Here is a 25,629-nt window from a genome sequence, read left to right as displayed (position 1 = left end):
GCGCGGGGGTTTGCATCCGGGGCGGAACGGGAGCTGCGTGGAGACGGCGCCATGGAGGCCGGGGCCGACAGAAAGGTAGGGCCGGGGCCGACCTGGCCGGTACCGGCAGCTCTGAGGGACCGGGACCGAGGTCGTCCCGGTCCGGGCTGGCCTAACGCCACCTTTCCCACAGCGGCAGCGGGAGGAATCGCTGGAGACGTCCGACCTGTCCGGGGAGGAGGATGACGACTACGTGCCCTACGTGCCCGTCAAGCAGCGCAAGCAGCAGATGGTAACGGAGTAACGGGGCCTGGTGCTGCCGGGGGAGGGCTCTGAGCTCCCTCCCGGCGCGGGGCCGCTCACTCCGCCTTCACCCGCTTCCTTCCAGCTGCAGAAGCTGCTGCAGATGCGTCGGAAAGTGGTGTCGGAGGAGGAGCAGCGGGACAGCGGGAGCGAGCTGCGGGGTGATGAGGATGACATCCCCCTGGGGCCCCAGTCCAACATCAGCCTCCTGGACCAGCACCAGCACCTCAAGGAGAAGGCTGAAGGTAGGGGAGCAGCTGGCAGCAGGACCAGGTGGTTTTTGGGAGGGACTGGAAAGTCCTCACCGTGTCCCTGATTCTCCCCCCCAGCACGGAAGGAGTCAGCAAAGGAGAAGCAGCTGAAGGAGGAAGAGAAGATCCTGGAGAGTGTAGCAGAGGGCCGAGGTGAGTTGGGTGGTGGGAGCTCTGTGCCTCTTAGAGCTGTCTGCAGAGCTGTTGGGGCAGCAGGGGTGTCACCTGACTGGTTTAGCTGAGGTGGTGCTGAGGCAGCTGCAGCCCGTGGTGCACCCGGGGGGGCTGTTGTTGTGCTGCTCTTCCTCCTCTGTCTCTGGCCATCATCTTCCAAACTTGTTTGATGGAGTAGTTTGCTGGGTTAACCTTGGGGTTACGTGTGCCTGGAGACTGAGCTTACTCTGGTTGTGTCTCTTTTGTTCTCGCAGCTCTGATGTCAGTGAAGGAGATGGCAAAGGGCATCACCTATGATGATCCCATTAAGACCAGGTGTGTTTTACAGTACAGAGGTTGTCTGTCTGAAAACATTGCTTTGTCACAGCTGAAGAGATCTGGGAGGCATGCAGCCCTCTCTACAGCTGCTGCCATTTCTTGCTCCACTGCCTGGAGTATGCAGCTGTACATAAGGTCAAAGCATCCTGAGTCACCTCAGGTGTTGTTTTACACACAGTAGGGTTTGCTAGAGCACGTTTATGTTCAATGTTAGGATTTGAGGTGGATCTTCAGATCTTGGAGGTGACTAAGCTGCAGTTTCCATGAACCTCTGAGGGGGCTGCTGGACCCACAGCCTCATCCTGCAGCACCACCTCTCTCTGTTGCCTTTGCAGCTGGAGAGCCCCACGTTACATCCTGGGCATGTCAGAAGCCCGACACGATCGTGTGCGTAAGAAGTACCACATCCTGGTGGAGGGGGAGGGCATCCCACCCCCCATCAAGAGCTTCAAGGAGATGAAGTTCCCCGCAGGTGGGCAGGGAGAGGAGCCTGGCAGGGTGGGCAGAGTGGGCACAGACTTCTCCTGGGAAATGGGAGTGGAGCTGTCAGATCTCTTCTGTGTAGTGTTAGTGGGGTTGCAGCTGACAGTGGTTGTGTCACCAAGGGGTGTTTGTCACTGGTGGAACTGTTGCTGCAGGGATGTGAGTGGGAAGAGAGGACTTCAGGTTGTGAACGTGTGTGTCCCTTGTTCACTGACAGCTATCCTGAGGGGTCTGAAGAAGAAAGGGATCCAGCAGCCAACACCCATTCAGATCCAGGGCATCCCCACGATGTAAGTGCTCTGTCCCCATCTCAGAGGCACCCCACGGTGTCCCTGGTGACAGGTGTGCCCCCTCACCTTGCTCAGACACAGAAATCTGAGCTGTTCTGGGACATGGCTGTGACATCAGCCCCATTTCTCTGCCAGCCTCTCTGGGAGGGACATGATTGGCATCGCCTTCACGGGCTCTGGGAAGACCCTGGTGTTCACCCTCCCGGTGATCATGTTCTGCCTGGAGCAGGAGAAGAGGCTGCCCTTTTCCAAGCGAGAGGGACCCTATGGACTCATCATCTGCCCCTCTGTGAGTGTCGGGAGGGAAGTGAAGAAGCTTTGGTTGCAGTCCCAGCTCCCCCTGCCTGCAGGCGGAGGAACGAGCAGGTTTTGTCTCCGCAGCGGGAGCTGGCCCGGCAGACCCACGGCATCATCGAGTACTACTGCCGGCTGCTGCAGGAGGATGGGCTGCCCCCCCTGCGCTGTGCCCTCTGCATCGGGGGCATGTCTGTCAAGGAGCAGATGGAGACCATCAAACAGTGAGACTTGTGGGGAGCTGTGTGGCTGCAGCTGTTTTTTGGCAGGGAACTTAAGGGGCTGCATGGTTTCAGGAGAGCGTGGAGGTGGAGTTGAGGTGCCAAGCAGGTGTTACCTGCCTGGTGTGGTGCTGCGTGGGGCAGGAAACTGGAGTGGCTGACTAGGGCTTTCTCTTGTCCTGCAGTGGTGTGCACATGATGGTGGCAACCCCTGGCCGCCTGATGGACCTGCTGCAGAAGAAGATGGTGAGCCTGGACATCTGCAGGTACCTGGCCTTGGATGAGGCTGACAGGATGATTGACATGGGCTTTGAGGGGGACATCCGTACCATCTTCTCATACTTCAAGGTACTGAGCTGGCACCACCCAGGCACCCCGAAGCTCATTCCCTGCAGCTGCCTGGTCAGGCTCAGTCCCTGCCTGCACCATGTTCCCTGTGCAGGGCCAGCGTCAGACCCTCCTCTTCAGCGCCACGATGCCCAAGAAGATCCAGAACTTTGCCAAGAGTGCCCTGGTGAAACCCATCACAATTAATGTTGGGCGAGCAGGTGCTGCCAGCCTGGATGTTGTGCAGGTGAGGTAGCTGGGAGGTCCTCCCCTGTGCCTGTGTGGGAGGACAGCACTGGATGCATCCCTTGTCAGGGAGCTGGGGTTCATAGCTCTCCTTCCCAAAGTGTTAAGGGATACCAAGCAGTGGTAATTCGTTTGCTCTGTGCCTGACCCATCCCTGTGCTTGTTTCTAGGAGGTGGAGTATGTGAAGGAAGAAGCCAAGATGGTCTATCTTCTGGAGTGCCTGCAGAAGACCCCACCACCTGTGAGTACTGTGTTCTGGCTGCTCTGGCAGCACCACAGCCCCAGGGCCTGGCAGTGGGGCTGTGCCAGGATGCTGCAAGGCTCTGCTGTGTGATGAGCCATGCTCCACATACGAGCAGGTCCTGGGCCCAGAGCTGTTGTGTGCTCTGCTTGGCAAGAGGATGTGGTCTTCCCAGGGGCTGTGCTGGTGCCAGCTTGCAGAAGAGCTGCTGTTCCACTGTGTCTGTGCTGCCACAGGTGCTGATCTTTGCAGAGAAGAAAGCAGATGTGGATGCAATCCATGAGTACCTCCTGCTCAAGGGTGTGGAAGCTGTGGCTATCCACGGAGGGAAAGGTCAGTGAGGGTCTTGGGGAGGCCCTGCCTGACCCTGCTCCTGCCTGGGTGGTCCCAGTGTGGCCATGGGAGGTCCCAGCAGTTGGTGATGGGGTGAGGAGGGGCTGGGGCAGTGTCAGGAGCAAACACCACACTGTTTGTAGGAGGCATAAACACAGCACAGAGGCCCCTCTGCTCCTTCATTCGAGGAAAGGCTGTGTAGGTCCTGTCACTGGGGGAACTCCAGCTCTGAGGATGCTGTGGTAGGACTGGGAGCTTTGCCCTTGCTGATCTCTGCTGGGTCTTCACAGATCAGGAGGAAAGGACAAAAGCCATTGAGGCTTTCCGGGATGGGAAGAAGGATGTCCTGGTTGCCACTGATGTTGCTTCCAAGGGTCTGGATTTCCCAGCCATCCAGCATGTTATCAACTACGACATGCCAGAGGAGATTGAGAACTATGGTGAGGGACCAGGCAGGGTGGGCACAGAGGCCAGTGAGGCTCAGTACTGATCTCTGTGCTGGCCCAGTGGCCACTGGTCACACTGTTCACCCAGGGCTGATCCTCTCCCTCTCTCTGCAGTTCATCGTATCGGGCGTACGGGTCGTTCAGGCAACACTGGCATTGCCACCACCTTCATCAACAAGGCCTGTGGTGAGAAACAGGGTGGGGGTGGGAGCAGGCAGCTGGGTGATGAGGCTGCCTCTGCTTTGGCACAGGGATGTTCCCATGCAGGCAGGTGGACTGTGGAAGGGAGATGGTGGCATGGGGCAGTGACCCTCACAGCTTCTGGGGCTGTGTCTGATCTGTGTCTCTGTCCCTAGATGAGTCAGTGCTGATGGACCTGAAGGCCCTGCTCCTGGAGGCAAAGCAGAAGGTGCCTCCTGTGCTCCAGGTGCTGCACTGCGGGGATGAAACCATGCTGGACATCGGAGGTGAGAGACCCTGGGCTGGCTCAGGAACATGCTGTGGGGCTGTTGAGAGACTTGGGCTGTGGACAGGACCCCCAGCTCCTGTTGGTCAGGCTCCCAGGACAGTTCCTGCTTGTATCAGGGCTGTCACTGCCTGGCCACATGGGCAGCAGCAGGGTCCCCTCTGTTGGGTTGGGGGCTGCAGTCCTGGCGTGGCACAGCTCCCCCTGACCTCCTCCCTCCCCTTGCAGATGAGCGGGGCTGTGCCTTCTGTGGTGGCCTGGGCCATCGCATCACCGACTGCCCCAAGCTGGAAGCCATGCAGACCAAGCAAGTCAGCAACATCGGCCGCAAGGACTACCTGGCTCACAGCTCCATGGACTTCTAGCCTTGTGGAGCCTGCTGCCCTTCCCCCTGCACGGGCTGTGGTTCCCTTTCAGCTGCCCTCGCCTTTCCCAAGCCCAGGGCCTGTCTGCACTGCTGTGGCTCCTTTTCCAGGCATTTGGCCACTGGGGCTCTTGCCAGCTCAGCCTGACAAAGCTCTTGCCCAGAGGAAATGTGAAGCTGTGCTGCAACAGCCCCTTACATCAGCAGCACTTGGGCAAGCAGGTAGTGGTGCCTGAGGGGAGGAGGAAGCCCCAGGTGAGGTGTGGCCAGCTGCCAGTTGCCTTGCACTGGTGTGGCCAGGGTCTTGCACCCCTCAATTCCTTTAGGATTCCTCTTACCTGTTTCTGTTCCCGTGTTTTCCAAATGTGCTCCTGTGCAGCTGGGGTGAGGCAGAGCATGCGGGGCTCCTGTCAGGTGGTCCCATGGGTGTTTCCTGTGCTCTGCCTGCACGTGTTCTGCCCCATGGCAAGGGGGAGGGCAGATGGACAGACACCTCCTTGGCCCAGGCTCTGCCACTCATCCTACACACCAGAAAGGGGAAGTCCCTGTGAGAAGGAAGTCTGCCCCATGCAGTTACTTTGACTGCAGCAGTCACATTTTCTCAGCTGCTGGTAGCCCCAGTTGTGCCCCATCCTTGTGCTGACTGCTGGGGCAGCACTGGGCCCATGGAGAGACCGGTGATGGATGGCATCCTCTATGTGCAGCACTGCAAGTTTGGAAAGGTAAAGGGTGGATTTGGGGCTGGGTACAGGGTTTGCCCTCATCTCACTTGATGCCAGGCCTAGGTCCTCAGCAGCCCGGGAAGGGGACACTGGAGTTGGATCCCTCAGAGCTGCCCTCGGGGCCCTGGGCTCTGCAGCTACAGGAGTGGAGCTCTGCCTGTGGCCGAGGGGACTCAGCCATGCAGGTTCCTGCTCATTCTCTCCCCTATGTGGGGTCCTTCTTCTCTCTTGGTCACCGTGTGATTTGCAAGGAGACAATAAACACGTGTTAATGAGGCACAGCTTCAGTGTGTGGGAGCAGGGCAGCACGTGGGACAGGGCTTGGTGTCTAGCCATTCGCTTGGCCCTGGGGTCTGGTGCCATCCATGGGGCACCCTCTGTGAAGTGGCCCAGTGCTCTGGGACCTCAGGGTGGGCACGAAGTGCTGCAGCCTTCTGGGCATGGTGTGGGTGATGTTGGGGATCCTCAAAGGGTCGAACCAGTTCTGGGGAGCTGTGAGATGTGTGGTGGTAAAGCAGGTCCTGCAGGAATGCTGATGGCATCCCCTGCCTTGACAGAGTGGCAGTGCCCCCAAGGGAGGGCTCAGGGGTGTGCTGGGCTGTGATAATGCCCCTGGTCTCACTGCCAAGTGAGGAGCATGTCCTGGAACCAAAGTGGGCAGCCCCTGCAAGTGCTGGGCCAGTGTCCTGGGTGTGGGAGGCTGGTGGCCGGAGGCATTTTGATGCTTGGCTGCATCTGGTTCCTGCAGGGTGGAGGCTTGGCTGAGCTGTTGAGGTGCATGGGGGCCTGTGCCACCCCCCTATCCCATGATGGCTGCGAAGGTGCTGGTGCTGCAAAGCCTCCCCTGGGAGGAAGCTGGCTGTGAGCTGTAGGGCCTGACTGCTTGGCAGATGTGAGGCTGTCAGAAGGAGCCCCAGCAGCTCAAAATTGCTTTAATTTGCATCAGGGTCTGTCCTGAGAACAGCTCAGAGCTCAGCTGCAGCAGTGGCAGGCCAGCACTTGCAGTGGGGAACAAAGAGCAGGACCTGGTGCTCAGCAAGCCCGGGAATGAGCGTGACTCACCCAGAGGGCCATGCTGAGCTCACTCAGGGCAAGGCTTCTCCTCGACCCAGTTTCGAGACTGCCTTATCCCACAGCCCTGGGGGTCTGCACTGGCCCTGTCTCTTTGTGCCCTCCTGCAGCACCCCCCAGGTGTGGGCAGGGACCACCCTTGTGCCCCCAGACAGAGGGCAGAATGGCAAGGACACAGCAGGCACCTTTTACTGATGCTTTTTCCCTTCCTCTGTGTCCTTCCCACTCCTCAGAGGTCCTGGAGAAAGATGCGAGCCCAGCTCTTTGCTGCCAGCCCCTCTGGTGTGGCCCGTATGGAGAAGTTCGACGTGCGGGATGATGGCACAGTGCTGGAGAAAACCTCCCTGCGGCGAGGCACCCGCCGGGTGATCCGCCTCTCAGACTGTGTCTCTGTGGGTCCAGCAGGCACAGAGAGCTGCCCCAAAGCCACCGCTGCCTTCTACCTCACCACCACAGAGAAGAGCTACATGCTGGCAGCCGAGCAGCGGGATGAGTGGATTGCCCAGCTCTGTCAGTTGGCCTTCCAGGTAGCGTGGGGTTCAGCATAGCTGGGACCCCTCATGCTGCTCCTGGCTTGGGTGAGCCAATGGGATACAGGGAGTGGGGGCAGCCGAGGGGGTCTTGTGCAGCCTTGATCCTGGGGCCACGCTCACATCCTTCTGTTTCAGGGTGCAAAGGAAACAGCACAGAGCAGTGCCAGGACTCAGCCCAGCCCCGCTGTCCCCATGGAGGAAAACTCCCTCTACTCCTCCTGGCAGGACTGTATGTGTAGGGGCAGTGAATGGAACCAGGGTGGGCTCTAGCTCACTGCTGCAGAGCTGACCCCAGCTTTGCTCTGCTCTTGCAGTGACTGAATTCCTGGTGCTGGTGGTCCAGACAGATGCTGCCACCCGCTGCAGCCTGCATGGGCACTATCTGCTCTCTGTCCTGCCACAGAGTCTGACACTGAAGGATCTGCAGTCCCGCCAATCCCTGCTCACCTGGCCCTACTCCTTCCTTCGCAAATTTGGCCAGGATCAGGTGGGTGTACCCCTCCCTTTCTGGGGTTGCTAGCTGCCCAGGATGGATGCCAGCCTCTCACCCTCCCCTCTGGCCCCACAGACCATCTTCTCCTTTGAGGCTGGCCGCCGCAGCGACTCTGGTGAGGGCACCTTCACCTTCAGCACCCCGCGGGCCCCAGAGCTCTGCCGGGCTGTGGCTGCTGCCATCACCTGCCAGCAACAGGGCAATGACACCCCCGACCCCCGGCTCTTCTGTGCCCCGGACCTCCATCTCTCCACACAGAGCCTGGAGCCCCAGGGCTGGGGCTCTGGGGCAGATGAGACCCAGCCCAGCTCTCCCCTGGGGGGTGCACAGCCTGCCTCCCACCCCCCTGCCAGCCTCCTCCACTTCACGCCACCCGAGCCCGTGGGCACAAGCTCCATCGTCTATGCCTCCATCGCTCGGGGTGACCAGCCCCCCTTTGGGCCGGGGCAACCGGGCCCCAGTGAGCACTGGGCTACAACGAAGCTGCCCCCTGAGCATCTCTACGAGAACATCTTCACTGTGGAGCTGGGTCCTGCCGGGACAGAGGAAGAAGAGGAGGAAGGGCAGGGGGGGCTGGGATGCCAGCATGTCCCCGAGGGCCACAGCAGTGAGGAGGGCCCCCTCTATGACAACCGAGCTGCCCTGGCCCAGCCCCCGCGGAGCAGCCCCCAGCCCCCGGAGCAGCGCTGGGGCCATGGGGGGCAGGAGGCACCGCCGGGACGCCTCGGGCATAAGCCCCAGAACAACCTCCGTGCCAAGCTGGTGCGGCTGCTCAGCCGGGAGACCCACGGCCCGCGGGACTGGGTCTGAATGCGTTTCGGTGGTGCGGTGAATAAACAACTGTGCCGGACCGGGCTCTGCTGGTGCTGCGCGGGTCGGTACCGAGGCCGAGCGGGGGCATCCCGCAGCTCCCCGCCAGGGGGCGCCGCCGTGCCCGCTCCGCTCCCAGCCACAGGCGGTGATTGGCCGAGCCGCAGGAAGGCTCCGCCCCCTCATGATGCTATATAAAGGCGTCTGAGCCGGACGGGGGCGGTGCCGGGTTCGAGTCCCGCGTCTGCCAGGTCCGCTCCGTGTCCCCGCCGCGGCACCGCCCGCTCGGCCCCGCTCCGCCGGGGGCTCGGCCGTCCGCGGGTGAGTGGGGAAGGGCTGGGACTGAGGTCTCCGTCCTCTTTCAGGGGGTGGGGACACAAGGGGTGTGGGGCTGAAGCCTGGGGTAAGGCGGTTGGCCGGGGGAGGCCCGCGTGGGGCAGACCTGGGGTCTCCGTGGGGCGGGGCAGGGCCTAGGGCGGGGGTCGGTCTATAGTGCCGAACCGGGAGCCCCGTGGGACAGGGCCGGGGTCCCCGAGCCCGAGCAATGGAGGCTGTGTGGGGCGGAATGGGGAGGGGTTCCCGCGGGGCGGGATGGGGAGCGGGGATCGGGGGTTCCCGTGGGGCAGGGCTGGCGGCCCCTCAGCAGCTCTCCACTGCCCAGCCCGGGGCTGCTGGGGACCCCCCACAGTCCATCCCGGCCCCAGCCCCACGGGGGGGCTGCTTGCCTGCTCCGGTGTGTGACCCGCCCAGGTCCCAGCGCCCTGGCGGGGCTTGCGCGGCTGCCGGGCGCCGGGAATGCCTGACACGCAGCCTTTCCCCCGGCACTCCCGGGCGGCGAGCGGGCTGGTGTCGTCTTACACGCCTTATATAGCCCGCATCGGCCCGGAGAGAGCGGGGGCACGCTGGCCCCCGGCCCTGCAGCCTCCGCCGCCTCCTAGCTGCGAGCCTGCACTCCCTTGCCCAGTGATGGGAAGGGCCCCGGAGCTGCCCTTGTCCCCGGCCTGGCAGCAGCAGGAGAAGGGTCTTGAGGGGCTTCACAGCATCCTGGTGCCTCCTTCCAGGTGAAGGATGACTGGGAGGCTGGGGCTGGCCTGTCTATCTGCCCAGGGTCTTGGCCGGCTGACAGCTGTCAGCATAGCCCTGGCAGGCAGAAGAGTGCTGGGATTCCATCCCCACCAAAACCCCAGCTCTTTGTGCAGAGATGGGCGGACTCCCAGGTAGCATCTGCTCGGCTGGCTGCTGGAGCACCCGCCTGGCTCATCTGCCAGGCACCCTGGGTGGCATCATGCAGCTCCTGTGCAGCTGCTGCTTGTTTGCCAGGAAAAAACTCTTCTGGTTCCCATCCTTCTTTACCTGCTGCTTCTCTGCAGTCTGAAATGGTCTTGGTTTTTAGCAGCAAGAGTTTTTGGGGTGCTGCAGTGGAGAACACATCCCAGGTTTGGGAGAAGGAGTACAGAGCTCGTGGATGCTCTGCTGTGGGTGGCAGCAGGGCTGTGCTTGGTTCCGTGGTGCTAGTCAGTGTTAGCCCAGCTAACTGGCTCTGATGCTACTGGAAGAGATGCTGATAGATTTGGGGTGCGTCTCCTAACCACAGTGTAGGATGGTCAGGGTGGAGTTACTGCTGGAAATGTAACCTGTCTTCTCCTGCCCCATCCTGCCAGGTGCTGGGCCCCCTCCTTTTCTGTTTTCCCTACATTGTTCCCACATACCCTAATGCCAGGATCACACCCTTTTCTCTTGCAGAGATGGGTGACATGGAGTCCTACAAGGTGATGCTGAATGGGCCAGCGCCATGGGGCTTCAGGCTGCAGGGAGGGAAGGATTTCAGCATGCCACTCTCCATCTCCAGGGTAAGACCAGTGACACCCATCTCTTGCCTCTGGGTGGGAGCCATATATGGGGATTGTGGATGAGCCAGGGCCCCGGGAGCACTGCATCCTGCCCTGTCTGGCTCTGTATAGCCTCCTCGGAACCTTATCAGCTGAGGTCTAGCCACAGGGGTGTTCCGGAGAGAGGACTGCTGATCAGAAATGCTGTACTGCTCCTTCAGACAGAGTCATTCCGGCTGCGGGGGGGGATAGGGGAGGCCCCTTCCGTAGTGTGCCCACTGCAGGGGGAGGGGGAGCCGCTCTCAGCGTTTCCAAGCCACATGGCTGCCTTCCTGCTCTGCCCCGCAAGGCTGGGATCAGCATCTGTGGACCCAGCTTGTCCCCTTCCACCCTCTCCCACCACATGGCTCCCAGCTCAGCACCTGGGCTGGCTTTGGGATGGCCAGGGAGGGGAAGAAGCCTGCACTGCTGCCTGCATGGGGACGTGGCTCCCTTTGCAGAACCAGCCTGTTACTCCAGCTTGAGCAAGAGCAGTTTTGCTGCCAGCTACCTGTGGCTGAGGTGTTTGGTGTGAGCTGCCACTGATGTGATGGTCTGGCCCCCAGCGTGCTTGCATGTCCTTGTCCCTGGGTGGCCCAGTCCCCTGGGTGAGGTCTGGCTTCAGCCACTTGATTGCCTTATAAGCCTTGGAATGTGACTGCATTGCCTGTGCCTCTGACGCTGGCACGGGGACTGCTTCTTGAAGGACGTCTTTGCTCTTTGTGCTGCGTGGGTGCCTGCCCCTGGCAGCGTGTGCCTGTCCCAGAGGGGTGTGGGTCTCTGCAGCACCCCAGCATGGAGCACAGACCCCAAGGGCACTGTGAGAGGCTGGAACCGCCAGCGCCACAGCCTGGGGACTGCCGATCTCTGCCGAGCACACAGAGATGGCTTGAGTGAGTTTATTCTCTAAAAAATGTTTCTCTTGGCTGCAAGCCAGCGCTTAACAAAGGGTCTGGTCGGATGGAGGAGCCTCCCAGGGCCTGGGGCAGGGGCCTCACGAAGTCATGGCCCTGCTATGCACACAGGCTAGTGCTGCCCTCAGGGCTTGGGCATTGCTGCCATCCTGGGCTGGGCAGGCAGGAGCAACAAGGACATCCCCAGGGGATGCAGTCAGCTTTGGGATGCTCTGTAGCAAGGCTGGGATGAGTAGTGAGGCATTACACCCTTTTTGATGGGAAGAAGTGACCCTGCTGACCTCTGCACCCTGGAGACATCCCTAGATTTAAAGCTCCTGCCCACAGCACACTGCTGTCCTTGGCCACTGCTTCCCTTGAGCAGGGATGCTGCTGGCAGGAGAAGCTATCCTGTCAGGCTTGGAGCTGCTGGAGGAAGCTGGAAGGAGGTGTCCTGCTCAGTTTTGAGGGTTGCAGCGGGGTCCTGCCCTGTAGAGCCAGGGAGCACTGGGGGGAAAGAAGCACTGGCACGTGTTGTGGCTCCCAGCTGCATCCCTCACTGTCACTGGTGGGTGAGCTGTGAGACTGCTTTATCTTGGTGGTCACACAACAGAGGTGCCACCCTGGTCTTCTCATGGCAAGGGGCTCTACTGAAGTCCTGATACTTCTAGGGCTGTGGTGCTGAGCTGCTTGCAGTGGAGCCAGGGTAAGGGCTACCACCTGGAGAGCTTAGTCCCTGTGGTATATCTCAGTATCTGCCAGCTGGGGAAGAAGAGAGACCCTCAGTGCTATGGGTGAGAAGGCATTGGGGGATGCTGCCTGGACCCTTGTACAGGTGCTACGCCCTCTTCCATGCTGAGTGAGACTCTGCCCAGGGCTCCTGGTAGGCACCTTGTTGGTGTAGTGATGGAGGCACAGGGAACAAAGGACTGGCTGGGCAGAGAGGGGAGGAAGGAAGCCCTGGTTAGCAGAGCCAGGCAGGAAGCAGCAGGGCTGGCATTGCCACAATTCCCAGCTAAGCTGGCACCTGCTGAAGGGGTTATTTGGTGTGCAAGCACAGAGGGAGAAAGGGAGCACAGGGTGCTGGCTAGAGTGGGTTCAGTGGCATGGTGCAGCTTTGTGCACTCTCCCCTTCCTGAGTGGCCATGTGGAAACCTCTCCCAGCTCCTGCTTCTGCCTCCAAACCCACACAGCCACCCTGTGCTTTTCCCAGCTCTTTAGGGCAGCAAGCCAGGGCTTGCAACAGCATGGCCAGGAGCTGGCTGGCCCCACTTGCCACCCAGGGCACCCTCCTGTGCTGGGCAGGAGGAGTGGGCACCAGGGGGTATCCGTGTCTGCCGGGCAGCAGGTTTGGCAGCGGGTTGCAGGTGGAGCCAGGCCCCATCCATCATGGACATGGGTTTTGGGCTGATGTGGAGGGTCAGTGCTGGTGTGGGGAAGGGGGGAGCAAAGCTCTGGGTCAAACCAGGCCCAATGTACGGGCAAAGAAGGGCTGAAGCTTGGCAGCAGGGATTTTTCAGCCCTCTGAAGGCACTGGGAATCTGGCTCGCTCCTTTTATGTTCATGTCAAACAGGACTTGAGGAAATACTTGGTCCTGGTCCAAACGCCTCAAGTTCTTCCATGCTGGAGGAGCAGGAATGGCTGCGGCCTGCCCACGTCTGTCTGTATGTCTGTCTGTCAGTGCCTGGGAGCTGTGTGCAGGGCTCTGGGCTCTGCTTGCCTTCAGCTGTGCATCCCCTGTGGCAGGGCAGGGCAGGGCAGGGCAGGGCAGCTTTGCTTCCCAGCGCCGGGCAGATGTAGAGCCATGCTGAGTCCCTGGCACTGTGGCTGGGCCGGGATCCTCTGGCCATGCTCCCAGCTGCCCCAGTGGAGTGAGGGATGGGGGAGTGGCAGGGGTGGGTGTCTCCCTGCCCTGGGGGGGCTCCTGCTCTTCTGTGGGATGAGGTAATGTCTGCACCATCAGCATCGGGAGGGAACAGGACTGGAGCAGGGGGTGGCTCAGGAGAGTACCGGAGGGGGTGGGGGGGGTGCCTTCCCTGTCCCTCCCCCTTGCCCCAGGCAAAGGGCTGGACAAGGCTGTGGTTTGCAGCCAGACAAGGGCTGCCCGGATGGGCCCTGACTCACTTCAGTCCCAGCCCGGCCCAGGACCTCGGGGATGGCTCCAAGGGGCAGCCAGGCATCCTGCCAAAGCAGAGCCAGCACTACCTCTGCCATTCGAAACTGTGCCCCTGGGGTGCTGGCATGGCCTCCAGCAGGGGCTGGGCAGTGCCCTGGCTGGTGCTGAGCCTCCAGTGCTGCAGAGGTGAAGGGGCTGCTCTGGACCAATGCACTGGGAAATGCAGGGGTGATCTGGGCATTCCCCATGGGCCAGACCTGTATGGTGTCCTGTGCTGGGATAGACGTTGCATGAGGGTCCACGGGTGCTAGCAGACCCCTGCCCTTGTAGGGACAAGGGTGTCCCTCTGCTCCTGTGTCACGGCTCAACCATCCTGGCTCTCCCTGACTCTGTCTGTCCTGCAGCTGACACCAGGTGGGAAAGCGGCCCAGGCTGGTGTGGGAGTGGGCGACTGGGTGCTGTACATCGACGGGGAGAGCACCAGCTCCATGACACACATTGAAGCCCAGAACAGGATCCGTGCCTGTGGGGACAGGCTCTGCCTCACCCTGAGCAGGTAGGATTTGTGACTCCTGCTAATCTGGGATCCTGGTGCAACCGAGCAAAGCCAGGAATCTCTGACCAGGGCCATCTCCTGGCATTGCTGCTCCTTGCTCTGAGTCTGACAGCCTCTGGCTGGGTCCAAGGGCTCTTCTTGCCTGGATTTGGCTTAGCCTGGCCAATGGCCCTCAGTGCTGGCCATGGCTCCCCTAAGGCGAGTGCTGCATCCCTGGGATAACAGTGTACTGGCAGTGGCTGGTCTGGTTCCAGCATCTGCCCAGCTGTCTCCTCTCTTGCAGAGCCCAGAACCACCTGGGGAAGCCACAGAAGGTATGTGTTGCTCCTAGTGCTGCAGCAGCAGCTTAGCCTCATCTTTGTGGAGGGGAATCTGAACAGTGATAGACAAAACAGACTTTGCTCCTGGGGCCCCCAGCCTTCTGGGGTACTGGGGTGTGTTTGGAGGGCTGGAAATCTCTTCTCTGCAGGAGCAGCTCAGCACTACAGGGGATGAAAGGGTGTGGGGTCTGATGCCTGTCTGTCCCTGCCAGTGCTGGGTATGGGCAGGGGTGCAGAGGGGCTGATGCAGGGGAGGAGACCAGGCAGCCTCAGCACGGGCTTGGGGCCCACTGTTTGCTAGTGCTGGGGAGTGCCCTGGCACAGGGAGGCAGTGCTGGGGCCAGTGACTGGTGGCTCCTGGACAGAAGCCACCTGCATGCATTGAGCTTTATGCCACGAGATAGTTGTGATCAGCGTGTGTGCATGTGCTGCCTCAATCTGTGTAGCAGCAAGCATCCAGGGCACTTACTAATCCTCCAGTGACCCTCGGGCCAGGTTTGTGACCTGTCATCACTGGGCTTGGTGCCATGTGGAGAGAGGTGCCAGCCTGGCAGAGCCTGGTTCCTGAGGTGTACGTGCTGCCCGGCTTCCCTACCTGGCTGCCCGCCGCGCTGCCTGGCCCGGGGCTGCCCCTTGCATGCCGCTTGACATGTGAGCCCGTGTCTGTGTGTTTTGTCTCGCTCAGGACTCACTCCCCTGCTCTGAACCCCTGAAATATAACTTCGCTCCCAGCACCGCCCTCAACAAAACAGCTCGGCCCTTCGGGTCCGGCTCTCCTCCGAACCCACAGCCTGGGCTGGTGACGAAACCCGTGACGTATGCGCCCCCGGCGCCCACCTGCACCCCCCAGCACAATGGGTACGTTGCTGTCCTGCTCCCCAGAGACTGGGGGGACCCCGCTGCCCAACCCTGCTGCGCCTCGCATGCCAGGCACTCGTGGGTGGGAGTGGGTGATGGTGCCCGTGCTGGGATCCCCCGATGGCTCTTGCTGAGGTGGCACAACAGGACTGTCATGCGTGGGGACGTGTGGCCATGCGCGTGCCAGTCCCTTGCTCGGGGACATGCCAGCCTGCGGGGAGTCCTGCAGGGCACAACGTTAGCAGGACACTTGCTGGTGTCTGCAGCAGCAGGGAAGTGATGGCTGTGTTGTGGCCACCAGCCAGTGCCTGCCTGGGGGTGGGGACATCCTGCTGACCCCCTGTCTGCTGAGGCAGGCTGGGCAAAGTGGAGCCCTTAAGTGCAGTGCCATCCTCACCCTGCTCACAGGGAAGAAGCTCCCACCTCTGCAGGCTGCCCACCTGGCTGCATGTGTCTGACAGCTGCCCCTCCTGCTAAGAGCTGCCATGGTGCCCTGAAACTGGGCATTGAGGGGGGGATGCCTGTTAGGGGAGGGGGCCTGAGGGAGGCATGGTCTGGTGCACTGGCATCTGCCCCTGCATCCCAGTGTGCTCCCAGCCCTGGGTGAGCTGGGTGTGAGTCTTGGGGGTAAGGGGAACTGGTGCAGACCTTAGGAGAGCTCTGGAAACTTCTTGGGTGCTGTGGGTCTAATTTCACCTTCCTTTTCTTTCTTTCTCTCCTCCCTTTCTCTTTCCCTCTCCCCTACAGGTGCTGAGCCTTGACAAGTCAGTAAGCCTTTTGCCTGTTCTCTCTGTCTTCCCGTGTGCCTCTTCCCTGCTAGTGTCCCATTCTCTGGGGCAGGGCCAGTCTGGGGCAGGCAGTGTGTGTTGCTCTGCCTGTGTGGGTGGGTCACTCCTGGCAGCAAGCTACCTCTGGCCTGAAGGGCAAGTGCTGCCTATCTGTGTTGGCTGCTGGGGTCCATGGAGTGTTCTCCCCTGTGGTCATTTCCCTCCTGCCCAGCACAAGGCCTGGCTGGGTGAGAGCTACTGGGGCAAGGCAGTTGGGAGGCACTGCCATGGGCTCTCATGGAGCTCCTATGCTGATAATTTTTTCACCTTGGCTTATTCTTGCCTTGTCTTGTCCGCTCCTAGTTTCAGACTGACAGGAATGGTGGTCAGTCCTCAGTCTTTGGTGGGCTCTTGCTAAGCAGAGGAGGAGTGGGAAGGGTGGAGAATGAGGCAGTGTGCGGCGTCTTGTTGCTGGTGTGCTGGGGTTCTGTGCTGGGCAAGGTGTAGGGCAGCCTTATGGACGTGATGCCGTAGGGGTCTGTCAGATTTGACAGCTGGCTGTGTCACTCACAGGCAGCCCCCACAGCTGGTGGAGCCCCCCAGCACTCCTGTTTACGACCCTGTGAAGTTGCGGCTGATAGAGGACGCTGAGGACTGGCAGCCCCGCACCGGGACCTCCCAGTCCCGCTCCTTCCACAAACTGGCCCGGCTGACGGGCACAGACGGCTGTAAGTTCCCACAGGGCCCAGTGCTGGCTGCCCGGGGTGCCCAGCTTTGCCTGGGCAGTTGGGAGTTGGAATAAGGCTGTGGTGCTTTGTGGCACCAGAGTATGAAGAGATTGCTTTCTGGCACTGTGTGATGTTTCTGGGGCACCTGAGGTGTTGAGAGCTGCGCGGAGCTGTGCGTGGTCCTTGGGCTGAGTTGTGCTCTGCCCTGTAGTCAGGCAGGGCTGTGTACTGGGGCAGAAGGGTGGTTGAAGGAGAGGTTGGTTTTCCTTCCTTTCCCTTCCCTTCCTGCTGTCCCTCGGCATCGGTTGCCACAGACTGACTCTGTCCCCTCCTTTCTCTGTTTCTGCCCTCAGTGGAGGATCATGAGGATGTATTTGTTAAAAATCCGAGGTAAGGGAAGCATCTGCCAGGGCAGCAAGAGAGTGCCCACCCAGGGCTCTGACCACATTCACTCTGTCCTCTCCCCAGAGCCGAGCTGTTGGCATAGCCACAGAGACCACCCTGTGCTCACCTGTGATGGGCATCACCAGCGCTCACCCACTGCTCCGACTGTCACCTCGGGAGGGTCCTGCCCAGGCACTCAGGCCACACAGGCTGTCCCTGTTTGGGATGTCCCTGTGCTGTCTGTGCCAAGCAGGATGCTGGGCACTACAGGCACTGAGCTGGGGAGGCCAAGCTGCGCTGTTGCTTCTTGAGCAAATGGGATCTGGAGGAGGCTACTGGCACCAGCAGCACTTTGCTGGGGGAGTTGGGAGGTGCTGGGCAGTGCCTGGATGCAGGGCACAGTGCCCTGTGAGCCTGTTGTGGGGCTGCAGGGTGGCTGGGCACAGCTGGGTGAGTGTTGCCAGGTTGTCCACGGGGCTGTGGGTGTGTACAGGAGGGATGCACTGAGCCATGGGACAACCACTGACTGTTGTGCCGCCGTTTTTTCCAATGCCACAGGGATGCCCATGGGTCTGTCTGGGGCACAGGGGAGCAGTGGTGAGTGCCGGGTACCGGTGAGGGGGTCAGCACATATGAGGGCACCTTTGGGAATGCTGCCCTGTGCCAAAGCAGGGTCCACGCATGGTGCCATGTGAGCACCTGCCCTCTGTCACTCACAGGCAGCCCCCACAAGTGGTGGAGCCCCCCAGCACCCCTGTGTGCGACCCTGTGAAGTTGCGGCTGATAGAGGACGCTGAGGACTGGCAGCCCCGCACCGGGACCTCCCAGTCCCGCTCCTTCCGCAAACTGGCCCGGCTGACGGGCACAGACGGCTGTAAGTTCCCACAGGGCCCAGTGCTGGCTGCTCTGGGGTGGTGGAATTTGCCAGGGTAGCCAGAACATGGTAGTGGCTGATGTGGCAGCAGGGACTTGATTTTGGCCCCGTGTGGCTGCCCTGGGCAGCCGAGGTGTTGAAAGCTGCGTGGAGCTGTGCGTGGTCCCTGGGCTGAGCTGTGCTCTTCCCTGTGGCCGCGTAGAGCTGTGTGCTGGGGCAGAAGGGTGGTGGGCAGAGAGGTTGGTTTTCCTTCCTTTCCCTTCCCTTCCATTGCTGCTGTCCCTGGGCATCAGTTGCCACAGACTGACTCTGTCTCCTCCTTTCTCTCCTGCTGCCCTCAGTGGAAGGTGGTGAGGATGAGCTTGATAAAAAGCCGAGGTAAGGGGAGCATGTGTCAGGGCAGCACGAGTGTGCCCACCCAGGGCTCTCCCCACCTGGCTGGTTTGCCCTCTCTGTGCTTGCATTGACACCAGGGAAGCTCTTTGCCCTTTTCCTGTTTCTTCTCTTCTCCTTTGTCCTCTCCCAGAACTGAGCTGTTTGCAGAGCCAGTCAATGGGCACTGCCAGCACTCACCCGCTGCTCTGACTGTCACCTTGGGAGGGTCCTGCTGTGACACAATGTCCCTTGGGTCTGGGAGGTGACTGCATGTGTGGTTGGGAGTGAATACTGCCAACATCTTTGTGGAGCTCGTGCCTCTGTGAGGCTTGGCTGCATAGATGAGGCATGCACTGAGCCACAGGTCAGCTACTGACTGTTGTGCCACCATGGTTTTCAATACCACAGGGATGCCTGTGGGCCTGACTGGGGCAAGGGGGAGCAGTGGTGAGTGCTGGGGTTTGGTGAGGGGGTCAGTGTTTGAGGGCACCGTTGTGAATGCTGCCCTGTGCCAAAGCAAGGTCCACACATTGTGCTGACTGAGTCCCTGCCCTTTATCCTATGCAGGCAACCCCCACAGCCACCGGAGTCCTCCAGCACCCCGGTGTACGACCCTGGGAAGTTGCGGCTGATAGAGGATGCTGAGGACTGGAAGCCCAATGCCTGGACCTCCCAGTCCCGCTCCTTCCGCAAACTGGCCAGGCTGGTGGGCGCAGACAGCAGTGAGTTTCAATGGTGCCCAGTGCTGGCTGGCTGCTTGGGGGTGCCCATCTTTGCCTGGGCTGCATCGTGGCACTGGAGTTTTGGGTTTGGTTCCACATGGCCGCCCTGGGCAGGCTGAGGTGTTGAGAGCTGTGTGGAGCTGTGTGCGGGTTCATGTTGTGTCTCTGGATTGGGTTGTGCTTTGCCCCTAAGGCTGGGCAGGGCTGTGTGCTGAGAGAGGAGGGTGGTGGGAGGAGAGGTTGGTTTTCCTTCCTTTCCCTTCCATTCCTGCTGTCCCTGAGCATCAATTGCCACAGACTGACTATCTCTCCTCCTTTCACTCCGGCTGCCCTCAGTGGAGGATCATGAGGATGAGCTTGATAAAAACCCCAGGTAAGGGGCATGGGTTCCAGGGTGGCAGCAGGAGCTGTGTGCAGGGCTGCATGTCCCAGGCTGGACTCCGGGCACTGCTGTCACTGAGTTGGGCATGCCAAGCTGCACCATGGCCTCTGGGACAAACAGAGACTGGAAGAGGCTGGAGGCACTGGTAGAATCTTTCTAGGGTGTTGGGAGTTGCTGGACAACACCTGGACCTGGGACACAATGAGCCTGGCTTAGGACTATGGGGCTGCCAGGCAGAGCTGAGTGTGTATAGATAGTTTTTCCACACTGCTTGCATTGACTCAGGGAAGCTCTTTGCCCTGTTAACTGTTTCTTCTCATCCTCCATACTCCCATTCACTCTCTGTCCTCTTCCCAGAGCCGAGCTGTTGGCATAGCCACAGAGACCACCCTGTGCTCACCTGTGATGGGCACCACCAGCGCTCACCCACTGCTCCGACTGTCACCTCGGGAGGGTCCTGCCCAGGCACTCAGGCCACACAGGCTGTCCCTGTTTGGGATGTCCCTGTGCTGTCTGTGCCAAGCAGGATGCTGGGCACTACAGGCACTGAGCTGGGGAGGCCAAGCTGCGCTGTTGCTTCTTGAGCAAATGGGATCTGGAGGAGGCTACTGGCACCAGCAGCACTTTGCTGGGGGAGTTGGGAGGTGCTGGGCAGTGCCTGGATGCAGGGCACAGTGCCCTGTGAGCCTGTTGTGGGGCTGCAGGGTGGCTGGGCACAGCTGGGTGAGTGTTGCCAGGTTGTCCACGGGGCTGTGGGTGTGTACAGGAGGGATGCACTGAGCCATGGGACAACCACTGACTGTTGTGCCGCCGTTTTTTCCAATGCCACAGGGATGCCCATGGGTCTGTCTGGGGCACAGGGGAGCAGTGGTGAGTGCCGGGTACCGGTGAGGGGGTCAGCACATATGAGGGCACCTTTGGGAATGCTGCCCTGTGCCAAAGCAGGGTCCACGCATGGTGCCATGTGAGCACCTGCCCTCTGTCACTCACAGGCAGCCCCCGCAAGTGGTGGAGCCCCCCAGCACCCCTGTGTGCAACCCCGGGAAGTTGCGGCTGATAGAGGACGCTGAGGACTGGCAGCCCCGCACCGGGACCTCCCAGTCCCGCTCCTTCCGCAAACTGGCCCGGCTGACAGGCACAGACGGCTGTAAGTTCCCACAGGGCCCAGTGCTGGCTGCCTTGGGGTGGTGGAATTTGCCAGAACGCGGTAGAGGCTGTGTGCTGATGTGGCAGCAGGGACTTGATTTTGGCCCCGTGTGGCTGCCCTGGGCAGCCGAGGTGTTGAAAGCTGCGTGGAGCTGTGCGTGGTCCCTGGGCTGAGCTGTGCTCTTCCCTGTAGTCAGGCAGGGCTGTGTGCTGGGGCAGAAGGGTGGAGGGCAGAGAGGTTGGTTTTCCTTCCTTTCCCTTCCCTTCCATTGCTGCTGTCCCTGGGCATCAGTTGCCACAGACTGACTGTCTCCTCCTTTCTCTCCTGCTGCCCTCAGTGGAGGATCATGAGGATGTGTTTGTTAAAAAGCCGAGGTAAGGGGAGTGTACACCAGGGTAGCAGCAGGAGCCAATGGGCTGCATGTCCCTGGCTGGAACACACTAGGCACTGCTGGCACTGAGCTGGGGATGTTGAACTATGTAGTGGTGTCCCAGGCACAGTGGGTGGGGGGGTCCTAGTGGCGGCAGCTAAACCTTGCTGGGGATGTTGTGATGTTTGGGCAGCACCTGGAACTGTAGCACAAGTGAGTCTGGCGTGGGGCTGCAGGGCATCCAGGCAGAGTTGGGTGAGTGTTGCTGGCTTCTCCCTGTGTGAGGCAGGGATCCAGAGCTGGGGGAGGGGTGTATCTTGCCCCTTGCAGCTGGGCAGGGGTGGTGCACAGCACCCCCTTTTTTGCCTTTGCCTCTCTGTGACAGCTCCTGGTCTGGTGCCATGACCAATGGGACCCAGCTCTGCCTGGTTTGCTCTGCTGCAAAGAATTGCCACTGGGTTTGTAGCCGTCTACTTCTTTGCCCTGGAGAAGCACAGATCCACTGGCTCTCCTTCTGTCCCAGTCCCCTCTCTTAGGAGGGACGTGCCTCTCTGGTCCCAGTTTGCTCTGTCTGTTCCAGCCCCGTGCTGGCAGCTTGGCAGGGGCCACAGCTTGTCCCTGCCTGACAGGGCCCTGCCTGTCCCCAGTTCTGTCGGGGCTGGACCCCAGGGCTCCCTGCCCAAGGTCAGGTCCAAGTGTCTCTGCACACTAGTGGGGCTGGGGGATGAGACTGTCTTGTGTGAGCGGGCAGCCAGGGTCTGTGTGATCCCCAGGAGTTCCTGGTGTAGTTTGGAGCACCCCAGAGCTGGGTGTGGGACCCCAGCAGGCCTGCTCTCCCTCTTACTGCTCCCCAGACCATTGCAATGGGTACCAGAGACCCTGGGGGTGCTGTGTCTTCACAGGGCTGGGCACGGGGAGCTTGGCCAGCTTCTGTCTGCTTGTTGGGGTGGAGGGGCCCTGCCTGCACACACAGGCCCTTGGGGCAGCGAGGGTGACTGGGGCAGGTGAATTCACTGCTTGTTCTGTAGCCAGGTCTCTGTGCCAGACCCTTCCCTGGGAGCAGCAATGAAGACCGAGCCAGGACTGGGTAAGTAAAACATTTCCTCTGGGATCACGGGGTGAGGGGCAGGGGAGCTGGGGGATGCTGCTTCCCCATCCAGGGCTGCTGGGAAGTGGGGGCTGCCAAGCAATCAGGAGCAGTGTCCTAGAGACTTACATGTGCATGCAGCCCCCAGGACCCCTGCTGCCACCCCTGGACCTGCCAGTCGCCCACCCTGGGCTGTGGACCCCTCGTTTGCTGAACGCTATGCCCCGGACAAGACAAGCACGGTGGTGAGCAAGCACAGCCAGCCAGCCACACCAACCCCCATGCAGAACCGCAGCTCCATCGTGCAGGCAGCCCAGCAAACCCCAGAAGGGTCTGGCCGCACACCCCTCTGTTACAAGTGCAACAAGGTCATCAGGTGAGCACTGGCCACCACCACTGCTGCGCTAGTGTCCTGGGCCCTGGCATGGCTGATGTGGCTCTGTCCTGCTGCAGGGGACGCTACCTCGTGGCCCTGGGACATTATTACCACCCCGAGGAGTTCATCTGCTGCCAGTGTAGGAAGGTGCTGGATGAAGGTGGCTTCTTTGAGGAGAAAGGCTCCATCTTCTGCCCCAAGTGCTATGACACGCGCTACGCACCCAGCTGTGCCAAGTGCAAGAAGAAGATCACTGGGGTGAGTGTCCCTCAGCCTGCTCCATACCTCCTGCCCTTGCTTCCTGCTTATATATGAGATAAGGCTCTATCTATCTTATCTATGATATGGCTCTATCCCTCCCTTTTCTGATCCTATCCTATGAGATCCCTTGTCCCTTTCTGCCCTGGGTGAGGTTCCCCTGTGGCACAGGGTGGTCCTCCCCCTGGCTGACAGCGGTTCCCCTCTAGGAGGTCATGCATGCACTGAAGATGACCTGGCACGTGCAGTGTTTCACATGTGCTGCCTGCAAAACTCCCATCCGCAACCGTGCCTTCTACATGGAGGAGGGACAGCCCTACTGTGAGAGAGGTAGGACCCAGGGACACCATGTGTCACCTCACATGGCCCCAGGGCCCCAGGCATTGTTGGGGCTCAGCAGCTGCTCACAGGAGTGGGGGGTGGGCTGCCCTGTGCTACAGGGATTCCCTGGGGCTGTGGGGCATTCAGGGACCCCCCTCCTGCATCCCTGAGCCCTCCATCCCACCTCTCCCTGGCTGCCGGGTAGTGTCATCGCTCCTGTGTTGCCATGGTGATGACAGAGGATGTACATCAAAGGCAAGTGCTGCATCCTGGGAGATGAGGTTCATCTCATGCCTGTGGCCCAGTGGCAGGCAGGGCAGCCTACATGGCACAAGTATCTTGTCCAGGTGTCTCAGGCACTGTCCCCCTGGCACTGGCAGTGAGTTGACCCCAGGCTGTGCCCGTGGGATCCTGGCTGTGCTGCAGCCCTGCTCCCCTGAAACAAAGCTCTGTGGTGTAGGGGAAGCACTGACCTGGACTCTGCCTCTTCTCACAGACTACGAGAAGATGTTTGGCACCAAGTGCCGTGGCTGTGACTTCAAGATCGATGCCGGGGACCGGTTCCTGGAGGCGCTGGGGTTCAGCTGGCACGACACGTGCTTCGTCTGTGCGGTGAGCTGTGTGCTTCCCTACCCGGCTGCTACTGGGAGCTGTGGCTCAACCTGGCAGTCAGGTCCTGACTGTGGGGTACACCAGCAGCATGAGGTTCCTGCTGCCATAAGGTTTTCCTGACCTGCCTGCATTTTCCTCCCCAGATCTGCCAGACTAACCTGGAAGGGAAGACCTTCTACTCCAAGAAGGACAAGCCACTCTGCAAGAGCCATGCTTTCTCCCACGTGTGAGGGGCAGGAGTTCAGCTGTGCTCACGCGTGCCCCTGGCCCTGCATGCTCCCCTCTCCCATGCCCTGCTTCCGCCAGGGAGCCAGGCTGGGCCCTCACCCCTTTCCCTTGCTATTGCTTCTTTCCTGGAAGCTCCTGGCCTGGCTTCAGCCAGAAGCAGTGCTGGATCCAGAGCCCTTTATAGCTGGATGGCTTCTTCTGTGCCCCCCCTGACTGGCCCTAGGAGCCCTGGAAGGGGATGCTGCATGAGTCCGTGGCCCCCAAGCCACTCAGTGTGGTGGCTGTGCTGAGGCTGGTGTCAGGAGAGTCTTGCACAGCAGTGCTGCTCCCTTGCTTGGCTGGGGCCCAGCTGCCTGGCAATTTGGTGCTGGGGCAGGGATGCTTTTACTACATTCCTGAGGAGGTGAGGACCAGCGCCCTCCCAGTATCACCCCAACCTTCCTAGGTGCCTGCTTCGGGCTGGAGACCAAGCCCTCCTTCCCTGTGAACTGCTGTTGTGCCTTCCTACCCCAGCTGTGTGCTGGAGGGATCTGTGCCTCATGTCCCCCCAGCCAACTAGCCCGATGCTTCCCTGAGGCTGGTGTGTGGCAGCTCCCCATGCCTGGCTGTGGCACAGAACAGGGCAGAGTGCAAGGTCTCCCCCAGACATGGTCTGGCAGCATGTGCTGATGGGCAGCTGGTGGGCTCCTGCAAGGCTTGGGCATGGTTTCCTACCAAAGATCTCTTCCACCACCATCCTAGGCCTGTAAATGCCTCTCCCAAACTCGCGCTCTCCGGTCGGGCTGCTGCTGATATAGCCACGGTGCTTTTAGTGCCTTTAATAAACACTTCTCTGTAAGTGTTGGCTGCCTCCAGGCCTGCGGTTTTGCCAAGTGTGGTGCTCCTGGCTGAGAAGGTCATGCTCAGCCCTGGTCCTGCTCCCCCTTCCCCCCAGGGCCTGACTCAGCTCCTCCCAGCTTTCTGGGCAAAATCTTCACGTTATCTTTCTCCTCCTTTTCCTGTGGCAGCCCAGTCTTGACCCCTTGTATCTCCTGGGGTGTTCTTCTCTCTTTGTAGAAGGCAGGACTGCTAACGGAGACAGTAAATTAATCTGGGGAGCAAACATGCTGCAAGTGCAAATGGGACAGGTGCTGGATCCTGCAGGGGGTGTCCCCCAGTCCCCATTGTCCTGGCCCCGAGTCCCGTGCAGGGGACAAGAAGTCACGGGGCACGCACGGGCCATGTGCACCAGCTCTGGGCGTGCTCCGGCACAGAGCAGCCAAGCGTTTGCTCACACGATGCAGCTGCTGTCCCCAAGGACAGGCGGGAGGCCGCGCCAGCACCTCCGCCTGGAACAGGCTGGGATAGCGGGTGTGGGGAAGAGCTGCCCCTCCTGCTCAGCTCTGGCAGCTGGAACGGTCATTAATAATTGCAGCTCTTGCCACGATGAGCAATTGCAAGGAAAATTATCTTGCTAATCTGCTGGAAGGTTCTGTTGGGGGCAGGAGGTGGCTGAGGGAAGCCAAATGCTTCCCAGCGTCACCCAGAGCCAGCCTGTGGCTGCTGCGTGGTCTCTCATCTCCCTAGTACAGGCTGCAGGGGTGTAAAACCCCATCAAAGATGTGGAGGGGACAGGGGCAGTGACGGAGGCAGGCTGGGGCCAGGTGCTCGGGGCAATGGAGGGAGCTGGGGCCAGTCACACTGAGAAGCAACAGGGCATGTCTGCAACAAGGGACAGAAAGAGCCAGTGCCTGCTTGGCAGAGCCAGGCTGAGCAGGGATGTGGTTAGTGCCTGGGTTAGTGCCCGGGTTAGTGCCCGAGTGTGAGTCCCGGCTGCACAGCCAAGGTCAGGGGAAGGTGAGGAGGCCGTGTCCCCACGTGAGCAGCCACTAAGCCGGCCCTGGCACAACTGGGACAGCAACCGGTGAGCAGAGGGCATGGAAGGGGCAGGAGGAAGCAGCCGTGCGGGACGGAGCCTGCTGGGGTAGCACAGCCTGGAAACAGGTTGTGCCAGCTCAGCCGCGGGGTACCCGGCCCTGGA

General features: G+C 60.7%; 3 protein-coding genes across 7 annotated transcripts; all 3 read left to right on the top strand.

Moving 5' to 3' along the window:
- The first annotated feature begins 3 nt into the window (after positions 1–3).
- Positions 4–5,731, top strand: DDX41 (DEAD-box helicase 41). The gene is made up of 17 exons (XM_008498668.2): positions 4–75; positions 173–271; positions 368–527; positions 612–686; positions 962–1,022; positions 1,361–1,497; positions 1,726–1,798; positions 1,934–2,087; positions 2,180–2,316; positions 2,499–2,661; positions 2,756–2,887; positions 3,057–3,128; positions 3,365–3,461; positions 3,752–3,901; positions 4,022–4,093; positions 4,264–4,374; positions 4,602–5,731. The coding sequence occupies exons 1-17, from the start codon at positions 52–54 to the stop codon at positions 4,736–4,738; spliced, it is 1,854 nt and encodes a 617-aa protein (XP_008496890.2). The 5' UTR covers positions 4–51; the 3' UTR covers positions 4,739–5,731.
- Positions 5,403–8,366, top strand: DOK3 (docking protein 3). The gene is made up of 5 exons (XM_030459406.1): positions 5,403–5,459; positions 6,764–7,057; positions 7,199–7,292; positions 7,378–7,550; positions 7,632–8,366. The coding sequence occupies exons 1-5, from the start codon at positions 5,403–5,405 to the stop codon at positions 8,364–8,366; spliced, it is 1,353 nt and encodes a 450-aa protein (XP_030315266.1).
- Positions 8,367–8,596: 230 nt separating this feature from the next.
- Positions 8,597–24,447, top strand: PDLIM7 (PDZ and LIM domain 7). Of its 5 annotated transcripts, XM_030458821.1 has the most exons (21): positions 8,597–8,687; positions 10,110–10,216; positions 13,649–13,800; positions 14,084–14,114; positions 15,726–15,742; positions 16,319–16,473; positions 16,827–16,863; positions 17,416–17,454; positions 17,577–17,731; positions 18,073–18,109; positions 18,674–18,828; positions 19,165–19,201; positions 20,042–20,080; positions 20,203–20,357; positions 20,695–20,731; positions 21,756–21,814; positions 21,956–22,190; positions 22,268–22,448; positions 22,658–22,778; positions 23,266–23,381; positions 23,525–24,447. In XM_030458821.1, exons 2-21 carry the CDS (start codon positions 10,112–10,114, stop codon positions 23,609–23,611), a joined length of 1,950 nt encoding a protein of 649 aa, XP_030314681.1. In that variant the 5' UTR covers positions 8,597–8,687; positions 10,110–10,111; the 3' UTR covers positions 23,612–24,447. The 5 variants fall into 5 exon arrangements, with proteins under 5 accessions (XP_030314681.1, XP_030314682.1, XP_030314683.1 ...); XM_030458822.1 differs by lacking the exons at positions 18,073–18,109; positions 18,674–18,828; XM_030458823.1 differs by lacking the exons at positions 18,674–18,828; positions 19,165–19,201.
- Positions 24,448–25,629: the final 1,182 nt, after the last annotated feature.

This window comes from Calypte anna, chromosome 13, assembly GCF_003957555.1.
Source record: "Calypte anna isolate BGI_N300 chromosome 13, bCalAnn1_v1.p, whole genome shotgun sequence".
In the NCBI taxonomy this organism is placed as follows: Eukaryota; Metazoa; Chordata; class Aves; order Apodiformes; family Trochilidae; genus Calypte; species Calypte anna.
The sequence above is the reverse complement of the archived record's forward strand: the minus strand, read 5'-3'. Positions and strand labels throughout refer to the sequence as shown.

Bases quoted from the DNA above. Each gene is read 5' to 3' on its own strand.
- DDX41 (XM_008498668.2), top strand. From the start codon at position 52: ATGGAGGCCGGGGCCGACAGAAAG. The intron at 1,498-1,725 runs GTGGGCAGGGAG...GTTCACTGACAG, and splicing joins GGAGATGAAGTTCCCCGCAG to CTATCCTGAGGGGTCTGAAG. The intron at 2,888-3,056 runs GTGAGGTAGCTG...GCTTGTTTCTAG, and splicing joins CCAGCCTGGATGTTGTGCAG to GAGGTGGAGTATGTGAAGGA.
- DOK3 (XM_030459406.1), top strand. From the start codon at position 5,403: ATGGAGAGACCGGTGATGGATGGCATCCTCTATGTGCAGCACTGCAAG. The intron at 7,293-7,377 runs GTATGTGTAGGG...CTGCTCTTGCAG, and splicing joins CTACTCCTCCTGGCAGGACT to TGACTGAATTCCTGGTGCTG. The intron at 7,551-7,631 runs GTGGGTGTACCC...CTGGCCCCACAG, and splicing joins GCAAATTTGGCCAGGATCAG to ACCATCTTCTCCTTTGAGGC.
- PDLIM7 (XM_030458821.1), top strand. From the start codon at position 10,112: ATGGGTGACATGGAGTCCTACAAGGTGATGCTGAATGGGCCAGCGCCA. The intron at 19,202-20,041 runs GTAAGGGGCATG...CCAATGCCACAG, and splicing joins GAGCTTGATAAAAACCCCAG to GGATGCCCATGGGTCTGTCT. The intron at 22,191-22,267 runs GTGAGCACTGGC...GTCCTGCTGCAG, and splicing joins AAGTGCAACAAGGTCATCAG to GGGACGCTACCTCGTGGCCC.